Here is a 24,105-nt window from a genome sequence, read left to right as displayed (position 1 = left end):
AGCTTGCGGTCCTAGTCTCATAGTAGCGGTTTTGGGAGAGGAGTTTGATTGTTGAAAGTCCTACACCATACTATTTCGCCAAGCACGATCCAGATGAAACGATTTGTGAAAAGATCACGAGACTGAATATCTTGATAAACCATTTTTATACTGCGCAAACTTACATTTGGCACTGAGACGTGGGCTCTCCCCCCAATTGTTTTTTTTTTGGTTTTTTTTTTTTTGGGGGGGGGGGTGGCTACAGCCCCCCTGCTCCGCCGCCTATGTGTCTAGAAATGGCGGGAACTATAGCGTTTAAGTTGGTATCCTGTTGCTCATTATTTCCGAGTTTCGGTTGTACGTTATATCCCAGTTCATAAGACCGGAGTTACAGCCACATTTACGAATACAACTGTCGTTTGCATTTGTATGCTGTTGATGGCGTTTTGTTTTCAGCTTTCAAGATTTTGTTTCTTCGCGGGGAAAAAGACCTCATGCCGATGTTTCACTTCGTCGTTTTCTTTCTCTCGGTTGGGTTTCGCTAAAAGTTTCCAGTCTGAAAATTGACGGGAATTCTTGTCTATGGGCAAAATTTTTGTCACTGCAGTTGAGCAAGGAAGATAAATTTTTATAGAAGCCGTAACAAAGAATAATTACTTGTTGTCAAAACACTGCCATGCCAGGTGTTTTTACATTGCAACTCAAGTTTGTTTTGATATGAGAAGAGGTTTCGGAAAAGGAAAAATTTAAATTTAAAAAAAGACAGCAACAAAGACACGTACGAGTTACTTCCTCAAATTTTAAACTCAAATGGAATGGGTTTTACAAATTTCCCACTGAAACAGACTTCATTCGTGTTCCGGCCAAACTTTACCTAATTGCTATTTTGCTTTCTAAGCTGTATAAACAAACAGCGACGCCATCCTTTCAGTTTCTTAATTCTGTGGGATACAGAGATAAACATTACGTAATAGGTTAGAAAGTAAATTTTAAATTTACTTCGTTTGCTGAAAAGTTCGGGTCGACGAAAGCGTACAGATAACATCTTGACACACGTTTATGTTTGAAGTGTCGCCCGAATTCCTACTTCCTGGTAAACTCAACATTTTGCTTGTCATTTCAATTCCAACTTGTGTTATGCAAATTTTGGTCGGTATTTTTCATTTCCTTTTCTGAAAATGTCACTTTTTGGAATAGATTAGTGGAAACACAGGGGCTTTTAACCGGATATTAGTGAGGAAAACATTTGTTTCATTGCGCGGAAACCCTTCCGACGCCAGATTTTCGGACTCGAACCTTGTCCGTTTTGCGTTTGTGTTCAGATCGTGCCACAAATTAACCATAATTTCCAGCGAAAGCTTTGGCTCTTGTATATCGTGGTAAGGCGATTGTTTGATGCAGCCTTAAAATGATCATCTTAAGTTACCGAGAAAAAAAATTAGATCTAACATTCTCCCTCTTGTATCCTTAATTTCAACCAATTTTTTCTGTTTAACTTTATTTGCCCTCCAGATTTCTGCTGTCCAGCTACTTTGCCTCGCTGTGTTGTGGAAATTTAAACAGCCAAAACAAAGAAGACCGCTTTTTGTGTGTTTTTACTCTGGGTGATGAGTTCAAGGAGTTGGAAGGTGTGTAGATGTTACGTTTTCTCTTAGCAACGTAATTTTCGTATGTATTATGCCTCTATTTTGTTTATTCTCGCTTCGTCAGATTTTACTCAGCTACTGGGTGATATTTTGCCTAACACCTTTTCATCAAGTAGCTGAAATTGTGTAAATATTTTCTTCGAAGTTCGGTGCGTTGCGAAATGGAGTATATATATAGCCAGCCTCTAAGAAGTCATACTAAAGTGGCAAGCTGTGTTATCGATTCATATCGAGGAAAAACCCTGTGTTCTAAGCTTTATTTTTTTCGCGCCAAAGAGGGCGCCCCGTGTTGGACAGTATGTATTCGATAACATAACACAAGGATAACAGGATATTTTTAAAGTAGATTAAAGTCCTGAATTTACGCGGACGACATTTTCGACGGAGGTGAGATCTGTAAGAGATTAAAGGACCCGATAAATGTGGAGCCATTTGTCATTTATTACGGGAGTAAATCAAGAAAAGGTGCAGCAAAGGGAAAATTGCTATAATTTCACTGCTTTTAACGCATAAAACTAATTCTTATATCTGCATGCTGAGATTAAGTCATTTGTCGAACAAATGTCCACAATGTTCTGTAAATGAAATATATTTTCCGGTGTAAACATCTGTCATTTTTTACTAACATGCAAATTGATGTGCTACGATAGTCGAGTTCTCTACGATATTCAATAACTTTTTCTTTTTCGAGTCGGTGAAAGCCTTTTTTATTTTTTGCTTTCAAGTATATGACACGACTTTTTTGCTTTTAATATACCGACTTTATTTTAACTAATGCGTTTAATTATTCGAGGCGGTACACAGCAATAGAAACCACTTAGGAATTGAATACTAGCAAAAATGAAGATATAGCTTCAAGCTTTTTTTTTTTTACTTTTCCGTCGGTGACGTGTTTTCTTTTATGCTGGAGAAGGGAAAATTTCGTTTAAGACTGAAAGGTTGATAATGTGAAAATCGTCGATGAAGTCATTCGTTTTGACATAAATGGTTACAATTTCCCCAATTTTTGCTATTTGCGCTAAAAGGCAACAAAATAGAGTATTTTCACCGAACTGAATATCAATATCATATCGCACGGAGGTTGCTAATAACACCATAAAGTTATCAAACGGCCTCGAGGGCCGACTTGTGTGTTTTTATACCAGATGATCGTGTAAATGCAGATTTCAAACATTTGCACAACAAAAACTGAAACTTGAATTTTATGTCAAAACGTAAATATTAGATGTCACAAGTTTTGTAAATTAAAACTGCTCTGGTAAATATTTCGATAACTTGTCGTTATTTATGACATGCGAATAGATTGAGTAGTTGCTCGGTCCTTCTTCATTGGTTTTGCTTTTTTGCTTTCAATTGTCATTCCCACAATAAATAGAGTCTTCCGATCGTCATTTAGAAAGGAATGTTTTATTTTCGTTGGCTCCTTTATGTTGTTGTTACATAACGTTTTTTTTTTGCTGTTGTTATTTTCGTGCGATTTCACGTGTGCTGTGATGTGATTTATGGAACAAGCGTTGCGATTGGTTGTTTTAATAACAAAAAATTAGTTGCTTGTTACATAACAGTTTAACACATTATTTGTAGTTCAAAGAAAAAACAGATTGTACTATATACCCGCGTAAAGTTACGAAAGTGAGCCCCCTCCCCACCTCCCAAGGTAAAGTCTGCGTTCTAGCCCAGTAGCCCATCAGGCCGGAGCTTATCCTGGTTTCCGTAGCATGAAGCGACTAGAAGTATTTCTACCTCCCCCTGGATGTAATGCAACTCTATCGCAGGGTTACCCTGGATAAACAGGGTTATCCAACCGGGATGAGCTCAGGCCTGATGGGGCACTAGGCTCGAACGCAGGCTGTACCTTGGGAGGTGGGGAGGGGGCTCACTTTCGGAACTTGACTATATATAGTGCAACTGAATCTGTATGTAACAAGCAACAAATTTTTATTATTAAAAATAATAATAATTAATATAATTTATTAATTTATATTGCGCTTTTTTCGACTTTTTTTTGCTTGTTTACAAGCAAAAAGAAGGAGAATAGCAGTTATGTGGGGTATAAATCTGGAACCGGAAGGAACCACATTCTTGTTAACTTTGACGTTTGCCTTTAATCGAAATAGACTGTTTTAATTTCTCAAGAGAATACTTTCCGCTGTGGGTGATCAAACTATTTCGATTAAAGGCAAACGTCAAAGTTTACCATTTTTAACCAAGCCAAAGTATATGAGTCGCAAAGCACCCAACCGTCGCGACTGACAAATACAGCATTTCCTCCGCGAAAATAAAAAAAATGCTTGAACTGAAAGGCGTTTGAGTTCTTCCATGATATGTTCGAACAACAATGCCCAGGATAAACCTTCTACTCATACTAACTTCATGCAAAAAAGGCGATATCTCGAAGATATCTTTGATTAACATATAAAATGCGCATTACAACGCATTACAATATTAAAACCTAAAAATATTAAAATATACGTACTTTATACACATTATTGACAAGATCTAAAAGTTAAAAGCTAATTTAAAAAGACATGTTTTTTTTAAAAAAAAAAAAAAGCCATCACAGGCATCACATCACACGGGTAATTACCACATGCACGATAAAACACAAAAACAACATTACGTAACTGACAACAACTTAAAGGAGACAATGAAAAAAACAACATTTCTTACGCCAAAACTCAACTCTAATCTACGATCTGTAAGACTCTATTTAGTGGGAATAAAAGAGCAAAAAAGGCAACACCAATAAAGAATGACCGAGCAACTTCTAAATAACGACAGGCTATCGAAATATTGACCAGTGCAGTTACATTTATTTTTTATAATTCGGGACATATTTATTAGCAGGTTATGTTTTCTTTCATTCTCTATTGGTCTCTTCCAGGAGTTCTGTTAGTTGGGGAACAGTTAGAGTGGGAAAAAGAGCTAGGGTAGGGGCGAGGAGTTTTTTCGTAAACGGTCGATGATATACTCTGCCATCTTTAATCCTTTCTACCGACAACGATGCCAATTTTACGGTCGATGCCATTATTGGTAACCAAGCTTTTCGGAATAGACGACGCCATATCTGCTCTAGCTTAGGCCTGGACTTGGTCGAAACTGTGCTCTGATTGTTAGAGAAAGTTAGGCCGAAAGGCAATTATTAGGGCCTGTTTATATGGAGGAGAGTTGTCCCTGGTAGGAGGGTTACCCTCCATACCGAGCCACCCCGGTCGAGAGAGCTTTTCATACGTTTCTTTATAAATAGCTGCGAACTGTTTATATGAGAAATTGCAAAGTTGGCCCGGGGGACAGGGTGACCCTGGGTGGAGGGTCACGCGCTTTGAAGATAGGGTGACCCTTGGGAGCGAGCCAACTTTTTCCCATATAAACAGTTTGGTTATTTTTGCCTCGCCTACCAGGGACAAGTTGACACATACGGAGCATGCGCAAATGTTGCAATCGGCCAAAACAACATCGAAGTCGGCGGTAAATTTGTTCAAAGTGGTCTTCGTCGATGTTTCAGCGTTCCTGATTTTAGAAAAGGCCGCCATAATAGATATTTCAAAATAACTCTCGCCAGTCTTTTGAACCGAGAGGGCCAAGTTTCGGCTCGGTCAACAGGGACAACTTTTTTATATAAACGCTCGGTAAAAGATAGCGCGGGGAAGAGGGTAACCCTCCTACCAGGGACAACTCTACTCCATATAAACAGGCCCTTAGTTACATTCACGCTTAGGTTAAGAATAGGGTCAGCTATTGTAGATGTGACAGTTAAAGGGACTGTGTCACGTATTCTAGCCAAACTTAAGTATATATGGAAATGACCATCAAATTCAGTGAAATATAAAAATAGCTGCTTAAAACAGTGAAGGAACATTTCAATAACACAGCAAATGCAAAGGAAGGTACAGATGGCCAAAAGTGATGAAGATTGAGACGGATTGCGATATGGGTTTTTGAAATACTGTTGGGCTGAACAGTTTTTAAAGTTAATCTCATTTGCTTGTAACTTTAAAATTATAACGCCCGGGAGACACATTGGGTTGCGATGAGGCTATGGTTTTGTCATTTTAATTCATAGAAGTAACTTCTTTGAAAACATTGTTTTACAGCGAGTATTTGACAAAACTTAATGAAATAAACTTAACTCAGCCATGACATATATAGTCCCTTTAAGAAAGGCACCTTATATAATTGAATTTTCGGCGACTTGTCGGATCAACGTGGTGGTGCAGTGGTGCTCAGAGAGAGGAATGTGAGAATACGGCGAGGTGGACATGCACAGCTGAATGATGTATTATATTTTTAAGTAGAAACAAAGTTCGACTGATAGTGTCACTAAAATGGCATAGACCGTTTACGAAAGGTACACGTGCTTCGCCTCGTCTCGTCATTTTCACTATCCGTTATTTGCTCTCCCCCCCCCCCCCCCCCCCCCCCCCCCCCCCCCCCCCCCACACAAAAACCTATACTACACTAAAAATAACTATATTGCTCTGCACGCCACTCTGGCTCTTAAAGGGACTGTGTCACGGTTGAGTTAAGTTTATTTTATTAAGTGTTGCCAAATACTCGCTTTGTCTGCAGAGAAATTACTTCTATGGAACTAAATGACAAAACCATGGCTTTATTACCGGACAACCACATGTGTCTCCCGGGCGTTATAATTTAAAGTTACAAGCAAATGAGATAAACTTTGAAAACTGTTCAGCCCAACAGTATTTCTTAACGGACCCATATCGCAATCCGTTTCAATCTTCCTCCCTTTTGGCCATTCGTGCTTTCTTTTGTATTTGCTTGTTATTGAAATGTTTTTTCACTGTTTAAAGTCTTTTAAGCGGTTATTTTTATACCGAATTTAATGGACATTCTCCGTACCTAAATATGGCCAAAATCCGTGAAACACCTCCTTTAATTTTAGTTTTTGTTGTCTTTCACCAATCAACGAGAACACACTAAACATTGCGCAAATTTAATCTTGGCGAAATCTTAACGGCAGCTGCATAAACGCGTTACTGCTGGCTAATTCACCATCTTTCATTCTTTATAATATCAAGCTTTCGTTGAAAATGGCGCTGCGTTTTGCTTCAAATACACAGATTACAACTTTTCCTTTATAGATGACCGTGTGATGTGAAATGCAATGAGTGATTCTTTTCTATAGACAACATAATTTTCTTTAAAGGTCTGAAACATTTGTTTGACCCACTAATCAAATCCCCTTTTGTTTAAAAGAAAACAGCCATGTAAATTTCCTTAGCTTGTGATTGGTTCGCAAGCTGATTATATCCCGAACTGACAATTGCTGTTCACACACCGATGCTCGCCAAACGATCGATATGGTGATGTGACCATTACTAACGAACTAAAATCGTTGCTATACCGACTAAACAAGATCGTTTGTAAACGAAGAAAGGAACAGCGAAGATTAAGTCTTGCTTCCCAGGTACAGAAAGTGATTTTTGTTTTCTCTTTTGTCGCTATTTTGATCGTATTTTTATGCAAAACCGGCATGAAATTGTCACAACCGGCTATTGCGCAGCGAACGGAAGGTAAAAATGTGTCCCCGTTTTTTTATGAAAATTCGTACTGGTATGAAAGAAAAAAAAGCGATATTTCAAAATGGTTTTATTTGAAAAATAATTACAACTTAACCAGAGTAACATCGCAATTGGGACAAGTATAGTTTATTTTGAAAATCCCCCCGGGATTACAAAGTACTAAAGCGCCTTTGCTACACAGTATACGATAAATATAAACAACGAAGAAAAAATATCTGGGGTTTGCGTTGAATTTTTAAATAGGACTTTAGGATTTTGTCGTTAATTTACACCAAAATTTCTACTCGTTGACGCTGCAAACCCCAAGATATCCTTCTTTTTTCTTGATAGAAAATTACTAAATCTCTTGCGAATTTGTGCGCTTCTGTAGCGTTGAAGATTATAAGAATAAGCTATCGAGATTAAAGAAATCTCTTCCCAAATCCCTTGCAGATAATGAAGTTTTTATTAGCTTTTGTCTTTGAAAGAATGGCCATTGCTTCCTGTAAGATTCGCTGAATTTTTACTGTCAGTGTAGGCACATTGAATAATTATTTAAATTTTGTCTTCGCTGGAACGATTTCTGTGGTTGAGATTCGTTCGAGATAATCGTTTCTTTCTAGCTCGTCTTTGCCGCAACATGCCTGTCGCAGATGTTTTGCATCCAAAGCAACCTTTCACTAACGCGACATAATTATTCATGATTAAAATGAATACGCTAAAAGCAAAAGATAAATAGAAATTAGTTAGCACTGATTATGAGCCGTACATTTGTTTTGATTCTTAATTCAAGCTTGTTTAGAAAGCGCACCCTTTTTATCTGTAATGCATTTTTCACCGAAAGGGTGGGAATCCCTCCCGAAGTTTCTTGTTGCTTAAATGTTAATTTTGTATTCTTCTGATTAAGAAATGAGTTTATTTCTTTGTTCAAATAACAGGTTGCAAATATACAAAATATTTTAAATAACATGGCCAAACTGTACTTTAAACCTTCGATTCGAAGTTGTATACTTCTTTCTTTAGGTACCATACTTCGTTCAATCAATCATTTTATCATTGTACTGTACTGTATTGCATTATACTTCACTGCACAATGGAACATTGTTGTGGATTGTTTTGTTCGGAATTCGTTGCTTCTAAAACATTCCAGTTTCAATTCCCTTGAAATAATAGGCACCGGACTTTTTGACGCAACGCATTATAAAATACAGCTTTTGTCAACCTTTTAATACGTGTTGAAACACGTTATATTATTATTCATGGCTCTGTATTTGAACACTTATCGCTATGCAAGGTAAATAATTGGTTGGAGGGGCAATCGACTAAAAGGTAAACAGTACATGGTAAAAAATCGACCTTCATTATGATTTTCTTTGTTTGTCCCGGAATAGATGGATGGATTATCTTGATAGAATCTGGTAGAAAATTTCTTAAGCTTGCTATGCTGAATGCTTTGCTATTTGGGACGTATAGCCTGTTCAATGTCTGTTCCGGACGTTCGGGTAAGGTTGGTTCTCATATAAGCGCCCTGATCGTTTCGATCGCGTCGATCGTTTGCAACTACTGAGACGATCGGAGGCGACACAAGCGATTGCTAGCTCGATTAGGGGATTCTCATATGATCGTCCCGAGCGATCGCCTGGTATAAGCGAAGAGCGCGGTAAAGGCCTGAAAAACAATCATTTTAGCGCCAGATCCAACACAGTGGCAGCTTAAATGAAAGAGGAAAACTCGCAGCCTGCTTTTTTTTCTTATCATAGCAGTTTTACGGCGAAGAAGGGAAAGAGAAGCTACAACCATCGTCAGAAGTGTTGACACGATTACCAAATTAATTCCTTCTCTCCCCCCTCCCCTTCTCAATGTCGAGCTCCCGAACATATTGCACAGACAATTCTTAGCCACAATAGGTTCAACATTGAAAGGGGGGAGGGGGGCTCTTAAAATGTTTGTATGCACCATTGAGAAAGTTTAAGCGTCAAGTATCCGCATTTTTTATCTTCTTAGCGTAAGCGTTCCAACTACTTCTGACTAGGGTTGTAGATGGTAACGTAGTTTTTGGATTTGAGAAATATTTCAAAAACAGGAAGAGTTTGAACCGTACCATCCCTCCTATAGCTGTTCAAATGTTCATAACTTAATAAATAAAGTTCTCCAAGAAGTTGTTTAGACTTCTTCCATGAACAAGGCTTTGTTTTAACTCTACTGTTTTAGCGGTAATTTTGGTTGTAAGCCGTTCAGTTCTAGGTAATATTGATGCACCATGGGACAATTTGGATCGCTTCGATCGTCTCCCTGCGTGAAAGTAGTTCTCATATAATCGTTCGTTATCGCCGCGGTCTGCGACCGATCGTCCGGATAGAACACGGGCGATCCACTGAAGCGATCGTGATCGTCCCAATCGCCGCAGACGTTAAAGATTGTCTGTGTAATGTTCTCATATAATCGACCCGATCGCAAGACCACTTTTTGAAGTGACAGCGGCGATAGAAACAATCGGGGCGATTATATAAGAACCAACCTTTAGTTGGGCAGCAGCGCGAAGAACGACGAGTGAAAAAATAATAAAATAAAAAAGACGAGGGTTAATCACCGCAAACTACTAACCGGGACACATTGCAGCGGCAATCCCCTCTTGTGTGCCCCCTCACACAAGGTGTGCTGAAAGTACTGCTCAATAGCTTTCATTTGAATGGTCACACACTTCGGTTTATCCACAGGCTTAAGAGTAAGAACCACCTTGTACAGCATAATAAACAGTCACACATAAAAGTACTACTCATTTGAATGGTCGCACACAAAGATTACATCTAGTCTAAAAAGTAAGAACCACCTTGTACAGCATAATAAACAGTACCACATGAAAGTAATTCTCAATAGCTTTCATTTGAATGGTCACACACAAAGATTACATCTAGTCTTAAAGTAAGATCCACCTTGTACAGCATTATAAACAGCACCACATCAACGCACTTCTCAAAGCTTTCCGTTGAATGTGGTTTTATCCAGATTCAAACGTTCTTGAAAGTATGTGTCTGTAAGGTTAATCGCGGTACTGCGCGCGCGTCGGCAGAAGTTTTGACCGACACAGTTTCCTCTCTTACAGAGTGACTCAGTGCAGAGTAGAAAGCCGGATACGTCATGGTATTACGACTTCAGTGAGCCGATTGAAAACGCCGACAGGACGAGGGTGAGTACCCCTCCCCCCCCCCCCGAAGTAATCCAGGGAGCTCGCCTGAGATGAACGTTGAGAGGTCCGTGCGACGGCTCAGTTTTGTCTATGTTACTAAGTTTTGCGAAATGGTAACTTGCTGTCTTTGAACGTCTAAAGGACGATATAACCTTAATTTGCCGAGAGAATTCAAACCACGGCTATAGATATTGATTTTTTGAAGACCCGCGAAAACACCTTGAAAAGTTTAGCCTCAATTTTTTTGCAAGTTGTAATCCACTTCCATCTTAGCCATCCGCAGCCAAATGACGCCTGTTAACAGTTTAAAAGCTATATTTTTCTTTTTACCGAAAATAATCTTACCTACCTCAAACTTTCATTTTCATGTAAGCATGTAAGTCCTTTCCCGTGTCAAAATCGAGCGGCACATCCAGTTTAAAAGTCGAATTATTCGAGCCATTTCAACCGACGCCATTTATTTTGCACTGACATACAGATTTTTCAGTCCTTTTTCACGGGAACTGGGAACCAAGGGACAAAATTACCGTAGACAAAAATGCCGGGCGAAATATTGGAGCTAGCTTAGGATCTATGGGATTTCACCGAGATGCAATTTTGATGACGTCACCATATAGTCAAAAATGTCTACGGCTCGCACTGATAAAGCAAATGTTAATAAAAAAAATGGACCATTATTTTTAGGTTTTCTCCGACACAGATATATATTTCGGCTGTTCAAAAATCTGTTTAAACCCGTGACAGAGCCCCTTTAATGACACGAAACCGTACTTTTGCTTTCCTTTAGAGCACCAACACACAGCTGGAAATTTACCTCACAGAGACAAACATTAAGAAGGCCACACTTGAGTTCGAGGAAGTTACTCGTCAGCCAGTATTCCCGTCCAGACGAAAAGATCACTACTGCTGTCTGTGTTGGTGTTTCTGTTGTTCGTGTGACTGGTACTGGTAGGTAGAGCTCGCTGATTTTACAGTTTTACTTATTGTTGTAGAAGACTGTAATGGCATATAATTCATGTTAAGCTAGGGTATACAAGGGTACACTAGCGTATTCAAGGGTATATGATGGTTTATAAGGGTATATACAGGGGTATACAAGGGTATGGGAGTATACAGGGGTTTATAGGCGTATACGAGGGTTTACAGGAGTATATAGGGGTTTACAGGGGTAAACGGGTTTACAGGGGTGTACTAGGGTATACAAGGGTATACTACGGTGTTCAAGAGTATATTAGGGTTTGCAAGGGTACACAAGGGTTTACAAGGGTATAAAGGGGTATACAGAGGTTACAGGGGTAACATGGCAATGTGTATTATCCATGGCTACCACTCCGCAGGTACTAAGCTGTGTGCATGCGTACAGGTTCTGGCTAGACCGTGGAGAAGTGTCGTGTGACCATTGCATTCAGATGGTTTATTATTATGGGATATCTGGGGGACTACCGTAAAATTTCGGTTATAAGCCCCCCCCCCCGCTTATAAGCCCCCCTCCCCCCCCAGTTATAGGCCCATCTACCTGGAAACAGAAAAATACATCCGGTTATAAGCCCCCCCCCTCCGGATATAAGCCCCCCTCTGACGGATGACAGTACTGAACAGGGCTAAATGTTACTTTATGATACGTTTTTACCGTAAAACGTATTTTGATCAACATTCCCGTGGCTCGTTTCGATACCTTTATTTTATCCCGCTTATAAGCCCTCCCTGATATAAGCCCCTCCGCTTATGAGCCCACCCAAAACCCCTTACGAAGTTGTATAAGCCCAGGGCTTATAACCGGAATTTTACGGTATATGGTTGGGTGACTTTATAGTAGCTTAACAAGAACTATTTGCCATTGTAATAGCCAGTTCTCCAGAGTTTTTTTTGGCGAGCTACAAGCTTGGGTACAATCTGGTTTCCAGTCCCTTCGGGGGTACTCTGTATATTTTTGGGTGGGGTGTGCCGCTGGGACTCTGATACCGTTACCCTATACCCTAATACCAGACCATGTTTATCTGATTTTGCGACCCTATACTAGACTAGACACGGAAAACCCTACCCTATCTTAGACTTGCTTTCTTTAAAAAACAAACTGTATCACTGTAAGTGTCAGCTTTCAATGGAAAACTATCTGTCAATAACGTTGCCGCGATGATTTTATTTACGCCTCTTTCTCTTTCGAGTTTTTATTCCTATTCTGGACTTAATTCTTCATACTACGTATACTGATCAGTTTCCTGGCAAATGATACCCTATTCTAGACCAAAACTCGCTGATTTCTATACCCTATCACAGACTAAACTGCTTGAAAACCATACCCTTCACAGCGGCACATACAAATGAAAGGATCATTATTTTTTTTAATTGAAGGTTTAATCCGCAATTGTTTTTTTATACGGAGTTTCCTTCTTTAATATTCTTAACTAGAACTTGTAGTTTCGTTTCAAAACGACTTGACGCCACTCTATATTTTTAAAAGTGATATGACAATGGCCTTCAATGGAATTCAAGTGCACGAATTTCCTGGCGCCAGATAACTCGTCTAATATATTTTTCATCGATTTTTTAAGCTGAAACACACGTAACCGCAGACGTTTTCAATAATGTCCAAAATGCATGACCGCCATTTCGCGATTGCTTTTTGTATACACTCTCTTTTTTTCTATAAGAATATTGTTTTTCCGGCCCAGGCTGAATATTCTTATTTTTCTTTTGATTTTAGTCTGAAAATATTCCTGTAAATATTCTTAGATTATATACAGCGTATGGCATTTCCATTTTAGAATGTATTGGGGTATTAATTACAAGTGTTTGGTGTATAACTTCTTGCAGAAATGTTATAAGCATCAAACATACGGCTAGTGCTGCTTTTGTTGTTGTTTTTGGCCAGTTTTGCTGTTAAGAGAAAGTAAAAAAAAATTACGTTTTAGTTGAAAACATAAATTAACTGTATTGTATTTACAAATTTTCAACACACAAAATTATATTCTTTTCAAAATCTCAGCCTCGGGTTTATTCTTAAATATTTTTAAAAGTTTGCAAATTTCAACCTCGATAATCTTATATAGTATATTCTTATAGAAAAAAAGAGTGTACAGAATATACAAGAGATATGAAACTGTCTTTCTCTTTAAAAATTATTTACTTTTTGGAGAGGTGTGGATTAGAAATTTAGTTATTGTTTTGGTAGTATTTCTTATGATTTTATAGCTTTTTAAATTACGTGTTAACGGAGTTTAAAATATGCTTGGGCAAAGGGACTGAAAAATTTAGAATTGGAAAGCCACGTTCATTATAACTGGCGAAAGTCTGGAAGTCAATTGTGTGCAGAGAATTTAGAACAAAAATATAGTAATGTTAAGAACTCAGAACTTCACAAGTTCATTCACTTCGCTTTGTAATCTCAATAGAATAAGTACATAGAATGTTCCATAAATACTCCCCTTCTCTTTTAAAGGCCCCCGGTGTTTATTTTTTCCGTGGGAAGGTAGGGAGAGGGCGTTACTTGATGAATTTTCGGTTTTCATTATCAAAAATTGAAATATCCATTTTAATATGTTTGTTACATTTTGACGAATCGTTACATTCAACAACAGAAGTCTATTCTTAATTTATCTGTAGGAGATCTCTTGGTTTTAAAATTAACAGTTTGGAATTTTAAGGGTTTTTAAATTTTCGACTGGTTATTTATCCGCTAATTCTCGCTATTTCTATTCTAATCGTTTACTGGGACAAAAATAAAATATTACCTGGATTTAATTTAAGACTTTTTTCACGCTCGTTGAATGGTTAAAATCTGTGAAATCTATCCATATTTATCTCTAGACTCTAGACGGAAATGAACCTAAAAAAAAAGAGTCATCAATCTCAGTGAATCCTTAATGAATGTCCTGCCGTGTATCTCATTGCAATGGCTACAGGTCTCCCACTTTCAATGATAAATGTAATATATGTATGAGTTTCCTTTCAGGCTTTTCTCTTTAATCTAAATACTTTGTGTTCGCTGCTTGCAGTCTAGGTAATCTCTTTGCGCTAAATCTGCATTAATCTCTTTCTATTTTTAAGAGGATTTTGCAGACTGTCAAATTAAACAGAACTTAAAACCACGATCGGCGAATGCTAATCGCAGATTTTAACGCATCGTGAACACGATTTCATGCAAGATATTGGTACTGATTCTATATTGCGTGTGAATAAAGTCCGTTTGAGCGTACGAAACTACATGAAATCGCCGCTGGAGACTTTTCTAATCCAAGTTTTCAACGTTAGCATTCATTATCATTGCGGTCAAGGTTTCGTGTCGGGTCGACGCGAAGAGCAAAACATGTCAAGAGTATTTCGCTCTGAAATGTAAATTATTCTCTAAACCGCAAGTTTTCAGTATCGTGAAACGTGTAGATACGGGTTTGTTTGCTTGAGTTGTTTTTGTCGATCAGTTGATTGCAATCTGTCTAAACTGACCAATATATCTTTATTTTTTTTATCTATTCCTTTTTTTCCACCAGCCCTGCACGGCGATTTAGAGTTGGAAGTATGGAATCGCCGACAAATAACAAGTACAACCCCAAGTAAGTATTTCTATTTCCTCTAAATGTTAAATGCCAGTGATTTTACATTTTCCCCTTTCGTATCTACCGGCCCGGTGCCTCGCCGATCGAAAGCTTTGTTAAAGTCCTGGATAAGAACCAAAAATTACTAGAATGCGTGAAAAAAACCTTACATTTAAGATGGGAATAAGGATTAGTTGGCGAGAAATTTCCCTGATTAGGTAAGTGGGAAGCTAAGATGCCGGCTTGGTTCTAAAACAAACCGGTTTCGATATTTCCTCAATCGCTGGCATATTCGTTCTACGACTTTTATTCTTCTTTTTCGTCGTTGCTTTTTGACGCAAAGAGAAAGCATCTCGATGAAAGAAATTTTTAAAAGCAAGTTGTTCTATACTTTTGACGCATATTAAATTGCCAGTTAAGATGCAAATAGCGAGCATACCGGCTTGTCCGTGTGGGTCATTAGAATATGGAAAGTACGCCGGAAGCACTGGAATATTCTGGTTTTAGAGATGAATAATCGGAAGGGTTGTTCTTGAAACTTGAGCCAAACCGGTATCGGGTCATATAACCTATCCTATCACACGGCATGCATTTGCGTGCCGTTTGTGCAGTTTCGTCGCGTCCATTTAAATGTTAAATGCCACGATATCAAGGGAGACAAATCGTTTAACATCGGTCGTGTTTTTTGAAACAATTCGGAGTTTTGTAATCTGATGCTTCGACACTCACTGCTCAAGTCAGCCGTCTCAATGCAATTGAGCTGTATTTGTGTGTATGGGAATGGAAGGCTCGATAATGGGTATGTTAATCAAAATCTAATTTCTTTTTACGCTTTATATACATTTGTATGTACACAGTTGATGAGAATTAAGAAACTCGTCAACTAGAAGATATTGTCTTGATTTACGACCAAATCTCAGCTAGAAAAAATACATTAAAGAGAATTGGAAAGAAGAAGAATATTTTACATAGTGGCTATTTGCACCGCACCTATTCGTACGGGAGTCCATAATTTTATTAGAATTCCAATATAACTTCTATTTTTGTCAATACAAATTATTATATGTCTGTTAAGATGCATTAAGTAACTTACCAAGCGTTGTTGATTAGATTCAGACTAATTTGCCAAGTCTCTACATACAGTACATGTGTAGAGACTACGTGAACGACTCTTTTCTTTGCTAAGCTGAACTCACGAAATGTCACACAACTTCAAAAACGGACTTTAACAAGACTGAAAGAGGGTTAAATAATCGCGAATAGAATTTATTACAACTTTCAAACAATTATTCTGAATCAAATCAGCAACGCTCGTTAGAATGGCTTGCCTGCGCACGGGTGCCATACAAAAAGCTACTGTGTATATTTTAACCTTAGTACAGAATGGATTAGAACTTGTGGCCAGCGTGGGTTTCTCACCAGCGGGTCATTTGCGAGTTCTATTATTCTCACTGTTCATTTGATATTGTGAGATTCATTTCGTATATTCATAATTTTACTTGTATAAATAGAACTCGCAGTGTACCAGCTTTAAGTGGTTTAACTGCTCAGTGGTAGACCGTATGCATCGACAGTGCTAGAGTGACGGCTTCCACTCGTGTTAAAAACTGACATTTTTTCAGGCATTTTTTTAGCTCCATAGTATACCATGAGAAAGTGTTGTGTAACTATTTTATACCATGCCATAGAAAATACCGCAATTACTAAATTTCGTCGTTAGAATACAATCGCCAGCGCACGATGGGAAGGTTGGGTTGAATACCGTCGAATATACAACGGCTTTCCTGTATTCTGATTGGCTGTATTTTCTATGGCATAACAAACAAACAAACAAACAAACAATACAATACAATACAGGTATAAAATACAATACAAAACGATACGATACGATAACTTTATTTTAGACATCGTAAAAATTAAATTTAACAACAACAACAACACACGCTTTATTACCAAAAATAAATTAGATTTACGTTTCAAACATATATTAATAAGTTTATTAATTTAAGTTGTTGTTGTTGATGTAACTCTGTTTTTTTTTTTTGTTCTTGCTTAAGACCGAGCAGAGAAGAAGTTCAAGAATGGGGAATAAGCTTTGAAAAACTACTCACGAGCAAAAGTAGGTGTAATTATTGATAACTTGGGAATTTAACAAAAAAAATTAATTGCTAGATTTAGAGAGGAAGTCACATCAGCTCTAGCTGGTTCTCATGCTGGTCCTCTATCCAGGTCATATTGGAATTTGAAAATGTTGGTTTTGAAGGAAGGACGAAAACCAGAAAACCCGGAGAAAACCCTTAAATCAAAGCAAGAACCAACGACAAACTCAACCCACATTATGGCACCGGGCCGGAATCGAACCCGGGTCACATTGGTGAGAGGCGAGTGCTCTCACCACTGCGCCAACCATGCTAATTCCTAAAAGTGAACATGTTTTAATTTCTCCATTCAGTGTCGATACATTGTTAAGCAGATAGGTGATGAGATTAAAGACAATCATCCATTAAGGGACACTGTCCTTATTTAACACCAAATTCTAAAAAAAAATAAGAGAAATATACATCTGCAAGTTAGAACAGAGGCTCGGATCAGGTTTACTTCCCAGTAGGAATTTACAGGGCTTTAATTGACCTTTGTTCTACTTATGTAAGTTGTATCCGTCCGTTATCTGATGTCTATATTGGCAAACAGAAAGGATAGGAAATGTTTTCATAAAGGACAAACTCAAATCCTAAAGACGAGAACGTTCATTGTTTTGTTTACCAATATGGACGTCTCCTACGCAGTGAGTCTAAATGGCGTCTGCTTAGGAAGTTCTACCAATATTGCTGCCGTACAAACTACGTATTGGTGTTAGAAATTGTCCTGCCAGTGAGCGAGAGAAAAGGCACAAATACACGGTTTTTGTGAAATACCTTAGAGCAGTTTTCAATTGAGTGTCGTAAAACCAAAACCAAAGTAATTACTCTGGCCAATCACAAAGGACACAGACAATCCAGTGAACCAATCAAAACACGAAGCAAATACATGAAGCCGGCACGAAAATTAGCGCGGGAAAACGTGCGCGAGCGAGTCACGATTGGTTTTGGTTTTAGTTCTGATTGGCTGAGAAAGTGGCGCGAGATTTTTAAGCCAATCACTAAGCGCAGAATAACCCTATGCAAAACCAAATCAAACGCAATTAACTTTCGACACTCAAGTGAAAACCGCTCTATTCGCAGGGATGATACAATTGGGTTGGGTAACAGCTCTCGCAAGTCTCACATGAATGGCTTGCTAACCTTTGAGAGAACAAAAGAACAAACAACAGGAACAACGCGCCTAGGGGCTGTTTCTCGTCGCGTCGGTCCCGAAAAGTTTTCGCACCCGGAAAGCCATAGCAAAATCTCAAACCTTTTGTAGTTACAGAGCTGTTTTATTCACATAATTTAAATATGAACAGAGGTTCCTTTCATACAAAGTTTCCGGCCTATGCACTTCTCTGTTTTTAAGATACAGATAAGTAAAAATCTCTTTACCGGCCCGAAAAGTTTCCGGGCTTTCGAAAAACGGGCCCCTAGCCCCCAAAACAATAGCAACTGCTACACTAAAAGACCAGTAGAATTACAAGCTTACGAGAGCAGCTACACTACTGATAAAATTCTTCCTTTTAGTTCTATAATAAATGTATGGAAACTTAGTTAGGATAATTTATATGGTGACGCCAAGATCCAAGCCGGCGTTGTTACTGCCGATAGCTAAACCATTGTTCTCGAAGTAAGGAGCACATTACCTGTACACGTATAGAGTCCAACATTTTTGTACCCACATTCAAGGGATAACTTCAAACGCTGACGTTTGCGTGACCTGCGTGACCTCACGTGCTTCCCTTCATTATAATGGGTCTATAATTGATGTCACGTTAAGAAAATCACGGGAGACGCGGTGGCCTAATGGTTAGTGCGCTGGACTCTGGATCGAGCGGTCCTGGTTCGAGCTCCGGCCTGAAGGGCCGCTAGGCTCGAACGCAGACTTTGCCTTAGAAAATCACGCAAGCGTTTGTAACGGAGGTTGTAAAACTAAACTAAGAACTAAACGACCCTTAGAACTAAACTAAATGACCCTTTACTTTGGAGTTTAGTATAGCTGATTAAAACCGGTTTGTATCGGATCTTAAAATTGGTTTTAAAAAGCTGTTAAAAACGTTAAAAAACTGAATTTTCGGTGACTCTCTGTTACCTTCATCAGAGTTAAATTAGTTCAGTTCTTTTTTTGCATAATAAGTTTTTTTACGCCGCCGGTCTCTAGGGATTTTCCCAATGCTAAATAAACTTGCGGAAAATGTAACTGTTCGTTCACGCAGTTAATTTTTTTTTTTTTTTTTTTTATCTCACGACCTCCCTTTTGTCCTGGATGAAATGTAGCGCTTCTAGGAAAAGGCGTTGTTGTCTATTATTCGCGTTTCTTTCTAAAATTTCCACGTAATCTGGATGAATGTCATGAGTTGTTGTTTCCGCGTGAAGTTTTATTGCGCTTTCGTTGTTTGATTTTGCGCCAGGTTTGTGTTCTGCGCCGCGCGAATTCCAAGATTTTTTGCTCTCTCCCACATAGGGAAAATCACATTTTTTGCACTTGTTCTTAAGTATAGCTAATGGTAAGTAATGGCAAGATATTTAAAACCTGAAAATCGGGTTAGCAGATATTAACGAAAAATCGACTTTACACAGTTCTGAACAAGGATGTTCTGGTTTTTGTTTCTTCAGTTGGTGTAAAGATTTTCCACGATTTTCTCAAATCTCAATACTCAGAAGAAAACTTGTTGTTTTGGCTGGCGGTGGAGAAACTCAAGAAAGAAACAGACCAGGCGGCTGTCAAGGAACTCGCGCAGGCGATTTACCGCGATTACCTGTCAGCGGAATCTCCTAAGGAGGTGAGTGAAACAATACTCTGTGTAACATCACTTGAAAATTCCCTCGCTTCATCGGCCAGCACCCGAAGATCAAAAGAGCCTCCAGATCTTTTCACGGGAAATAGACGTTTACTATTTTGTTGAGTACAGGAAAAATATTTTGACATGATCGGATTTGCAGCAGCCGAAACAAGTTACGTTTACTTAGAGCCTGGATTAATGTAAGCTTATAATCCGCTTATTAAATTCATTTTTGTTGGCTTAAGCCGCTTAATGTCAAAGAGCTTAACAATTTTGACCTTAAATAGTGTTTCTTTCTTGTAAGTGTGAAGAACGTGCCTGCAGCTTGTTTCAAGGCATTTTGTAATTTGTTTTCCCTTTATAACTTTACGCGTTAACTAAAGCTCTCTCGAGACAGCTATGTGAAGCGATTTTCAATTAAGGGGCGTAAAACCAACACCAAAGTAATCACTCAAGCCAATCACAAGACACAGACAATTCTGTGAACCGATCAAAACTCGAAGCAATTGCATGTAACTGGCGAAAAGCGCGTGAAAAACGTGCGCAAGCGAATCACAATTGGTTTTGATTTTATTTCTTATTGGATAAGAAAGTGACGCAAGTTTGTTAAGTCAATCACAAATCGTAGTAATGCAAAAGAAAGGCAAACATGAATTACTTTCGACACTCAAGTGAAAACCGCTCTATTAAGTAAACCATGGTTAACTTCCCAACCTGATAAACCGCTAAAATTGAAACAAAGTTAACTTCACTAGCAAGGCTTAAAGGAGTTACTGTACGTCAAGAGGATTTTGCAGATTTTTGGTCTAAACTGTTCTGAAATTAGTGTTAGGCAACTTAACCTATGAAAAACAATATCTTTGAACATCTTAAAGGAATATATAATCTTAGTTTGCTGATTGAAATCATGCTATGGCTATAAATATCGATTTTTTTTTTTGAAGACGCACGGAAACAACTTAAAAAGTTAAGCCTTAATTCTTCAAATTGCAATCCATTTCCATCCAAGCCATCGGCAGCCAAAGACGTTCGTTAACAGTTTCAGTGGTCTATTATAGCAATTTTTAATAGAAATGGACTAATATGTTTAGATTTTTCACGACACAAATATAAAATTTGGCTGTTTAAAAATCTGGTAAATCCGCGACAAAGCTCCTTTACACCTTTCACCATTGCGTATTCCTTCCCTGTTGTTTTAATTACGCCCAATCCCACTCATAGAGTTCTTTAATCTCGTGTCTGTTAGGTCAGCATAGATCACAAAACTCGCCAGCTAATCGAAGACGTCTTGGAAGAGCCCGATCAAAACGTGTACGACAGCGCACAGCGGCATGTGTATTACGTCATGTACCAGGACTGTTACCCAAGATTCATAGTGTCCAACGTTTTCAAGGCTCTGCTGATGGCCAATGACTGATCACGTGATTCTGGACAATATCAAACTTATTTCCTCTAGACTTGAAGCTATCGTCGATGGTACAAGAATTAGATTTAATATAAAGCCATGGAGACTTTCTTGTGCGGTTTTACCAAGGACTTTGCGTTGCATTGGTGTGAATTTACCAAAGAGTTGAACAATAAGCTACTTTATAGTTGGTCCTTCAAAACGACCCTGTCATGGGACAGATAAACCATAGAAATCTGCTAGCACCACTTAGGCTCCAAGGAAGCAGGTCAAAATTAGTTAACGGTGAAACACTAAGGAAGGTAATGTGCATGAAAACCATAGGTATGAAAGGTATTGCACAGTACTATCATTTAATAGTTTTTTTTTTTTTTTTTGAGAAAATAGTTTGTGATTTTTCCAGTTTAGGCTGAACGTGGTACTAAAGTTTCGTTTTATTTGTCTGGATTTGCCAATTGCATTCTAACAAAAGTTAATTAGTCTAATATTTTAAGTGCGAGCGGAATATTTTCACTGTCTGCTAATCTTGACCTGCTTGTTGCTTCTATGAATGGAGTGGTCACATGACAGCCTCATGCAAAGAAATATTACGCTACATCCTTACATGAATACATTCATGACAAGGAATAATGATTTCCTTTAACCTTCTTTAAGTCTGCCTTTGGGACTTAATCCAAGTGTGTCCATATGGGAACTGTCCGTTCACAAGAGGTAACATACGTAGTGTTTGTGCGTTGCTTGCACCATGACTCAGTATCCTCATATTGAAGATGTTCCTTTACTAGAGGTTACAAATGTTGTGTTTGTATGTGGCTTGGACCAGTGACGATTCACTGCCTTATAGCGAAAACCGTCCTTTTGCTGAAGGTAACAAATGTAAATAGCTGAGATCACTTCTAAGTACAGTCGAACCTCTCTTTACGGACACCTATAATACGGACTCCTCCCTTATACGGACCGGACAGGCCGTGTTATGAAAGCTTTCATAATACGGACACTCTGTCCCGTCCCTTAGGTGTCCGTATTAAAACGGCTCGACTGTACCTCTTATGAAGTTGTCCCCATAAGAAGTTTCAACTAGAGTTTTAGAGCAGTTTTCAATTGAGTGTCATAAAACCAAAACCAAAGTAATTACTCTGACCAGTCACAAAGGACACAGACAATCCAGTGAACCCATCAAAACTCGAAGCAAATACATGTAGCTGGCACGATGCGTGGGAAAACGTGCGCGAGCGAGTCACGATTGGTTTTGGCTTTACCCCTGATTGGCTGAGATAGTGGTGCGAGATTTTTAAGCCAATCACTAAGCGTAGTAATGCAAAACCAAAGCAAACGCAATTTACTCTAGACACTCAAGTGAAAACCGCTCTAAGTATGCCCTGGGTCGAGACGACTTAGTGGTAGCTTTTGTTCGCCGGTGGGGGTACATTTTCTAAGGTATTCCCACCTTACTATTTCAAACCTTTTGTCTTAATTAACGAGGGTACCGTATTTTCTTGGTTAAACGCCGGGCACTCGGGAAGCGCTAAGTCTACAAGGTGGAGTTTGAAGTAAATTCCCTCGGCGTTAAATCGAGAAGATACGGTAGACAAAAGGATAGAGACAGTGCAGTAAGCAATTAATATATGAAAAATTTAAATTACAAAAGAAAAACTGATGTTAATTCCTCTGAAAAAAAAAGAAATGATAAAACGATTTTTTAAAACAAGAATTAATTATTGTTGCAAACGCGTAAAACAAAACCATTGTTGCTGCATGTCTTAAGAACGTTTAAAGACATTTTCGTGTATTGAAATGCAAGAAAGTTTAAAGATGTAAATACGAGAGAGCAAATTATCCTTTCTTGGTAACAGAATATATAGGCTAAGAAAAAGAATATTGAGAAGTTTGAGATTTGACATGAAATTATTTAGTGCGTTTCTTAAAGCCTGTAAAGCCTTTTTGGATCATTTTTGTTGCAAACACGTTCTAAACATTGCTTTTTTTTTGATATCGTGGAAAGCAGAAGTGTAGCAGCTCTCGTAAGCTTGTAATTCTACTGGTCCTCTAGTGTAGCAGTTGTAATCGTTTTGGGTGCTAGGGGCATTGAACCTTGGTTGGCTTTTCTGTTGTTCTCTCGAAGAATAGCGAGCTATTCATGCGAGAGCTTCCGAGAGCTGCTACCCATTTCAAACATTTTCTTTTTAATCCTGTCAGTGCAAATTCGAAATATTTGTCCTTCTTACAGATTACATACATTTCCTTTCATTTAGTATCCTCTAGTTAATGTTTTTCTCTGTTCTCCTCACCGTCCTCTGGACTGGAAAACACAGTTTCCAAGAAATGTAACTTTTAAACTGTTACAGTTACTTTATGTAAGCACTTCCTTAATGATTTTGTACGCCTGATTCGTTTGAAAATCTGTTACTCCAATTGACCAATCAGAGTACAACCTACTGTCTGTGCTTTCGTCCAGCGGAGAATTCCTGTAACGTTTTCATTCCATATAAGCCGATACAAGCTTGTACCTTAAAGTTTCTAACAATTTACGTGAAATGTGTTCAATGCATACAATAGATTGTAAATAAATGAGGCAAAATTTTTAAAATAATTTTGTGGTGTCTCTTCTATCATAATTCATTCTCATAATTTCAACGGGAACAATGACTTGGGTAGTTTTGAACTTTTATATTTCATTAAAAAAATTCCATTTTTTCAATATTCATGTGTTTATATCTCCTTAGAGGAAGACTTTCCGGTCGATTGAGGGTCAGAGTCACAAGTCTATTACACGCGGAGAGAATCAGCCCTGAATATTCAAACAATAGAAATCAGTTAATGAGCAATATGGTCCGCCTTGAAAATTGCTGATTTCGGCAAATTTTGAACTCATTAACAAATTTCCATTGTTTCAATATTCATGCATTAATATCTCCATGAAAAAGA

General features: G+C 38.3%; 1 protein-coding gene across 3 annotated transcripts; it reads left to right on the top strand.

Annotated features, from left to right (window-relative positions):
- Positions 1–956: 956 nt before the first annotated feature.
- Positions 957–22,885, top strand: LOC144645202 (regulator of G-protein signaling 19-like). 3 transcript variants are annotated; one of them, XM_078504694.1, is made up of 8 exons: positions 957–1,072; positions 1,492–1,607; positions 10,251–10,334; positions 11,122–11,282; positions 14,822–14,884; positions 16,924–16,985; positions 19,609–19,775; positions 21,022–22,885. In XM_078504694.1, exons 2-8 carry the CDS (start codon positions 1,587–1,589, stop codon positions 21,190–21,192), a joined length of 729 nt encoding a protein of 242 aa, XP_078360820.1. In that variant the 5' UTR covers positions 957–1,072; positions 1,492–1,586; the 3' UTR covers positions 21,193–22,885. The 3 variants fall into 3 exon arrangements, with proteins under 3 accessions (XP_078360820.1, XP_078360819.1, XP_078360821.1); XM_078504693.1 differs by lacking the exon at positions 957–1,072 and adding an exon at positions 1,198–1,358; XM_078504695.1 differs by lacking the exons at positions 957–1,072; positions 1,492–1,607; positions 10,251–10,334; positions 11,122–11,282 and adding an exon at positions 13,514–14,666.
- Positions 22,886–24,105: the final 1,220 nt, after the last annotated feature.

This window comes from Oculina patagonica, chromosome 3 (assembly GCF_052425735.1).
Source record: "Oculina patagonica isolate OP01 chromosome 3, crgOcupat, whole genome shotgun sequence".
In the NCBI taxonomy this organism is placed as follows: domain Eukaryota; kingdom Metazoa; phylum Cnidaria; class Anthozoa; order Scleractinia; family Oculinidae; genus Oculina; species Oculina patagonica.
This window is presented reverse-complemented; position numbering and strand designations above follow the sequence as displayed.

Coding starts and splice junctions, on each gene's coding strand:
- LOC144645202 (XM_078504694.1), top strand. CDS start 1,587: ATGAGTTCAAGGAGTTGGAAG. Junction 1,608..10,250: donor TGAGTTCAAGGAGTTGGAAG/GTGTGTAGATGT, acceptor CCTCTCTTACAG/AGTGACTCAGTGCAGAGTAG. Junction 11,283..14,821: donor TGTTCGTGTGACTGGTACTG/GTAGGTAGAGCT, acceptor TTTTTCCACCAG/CCCTGCACGGCGATTTAGAG.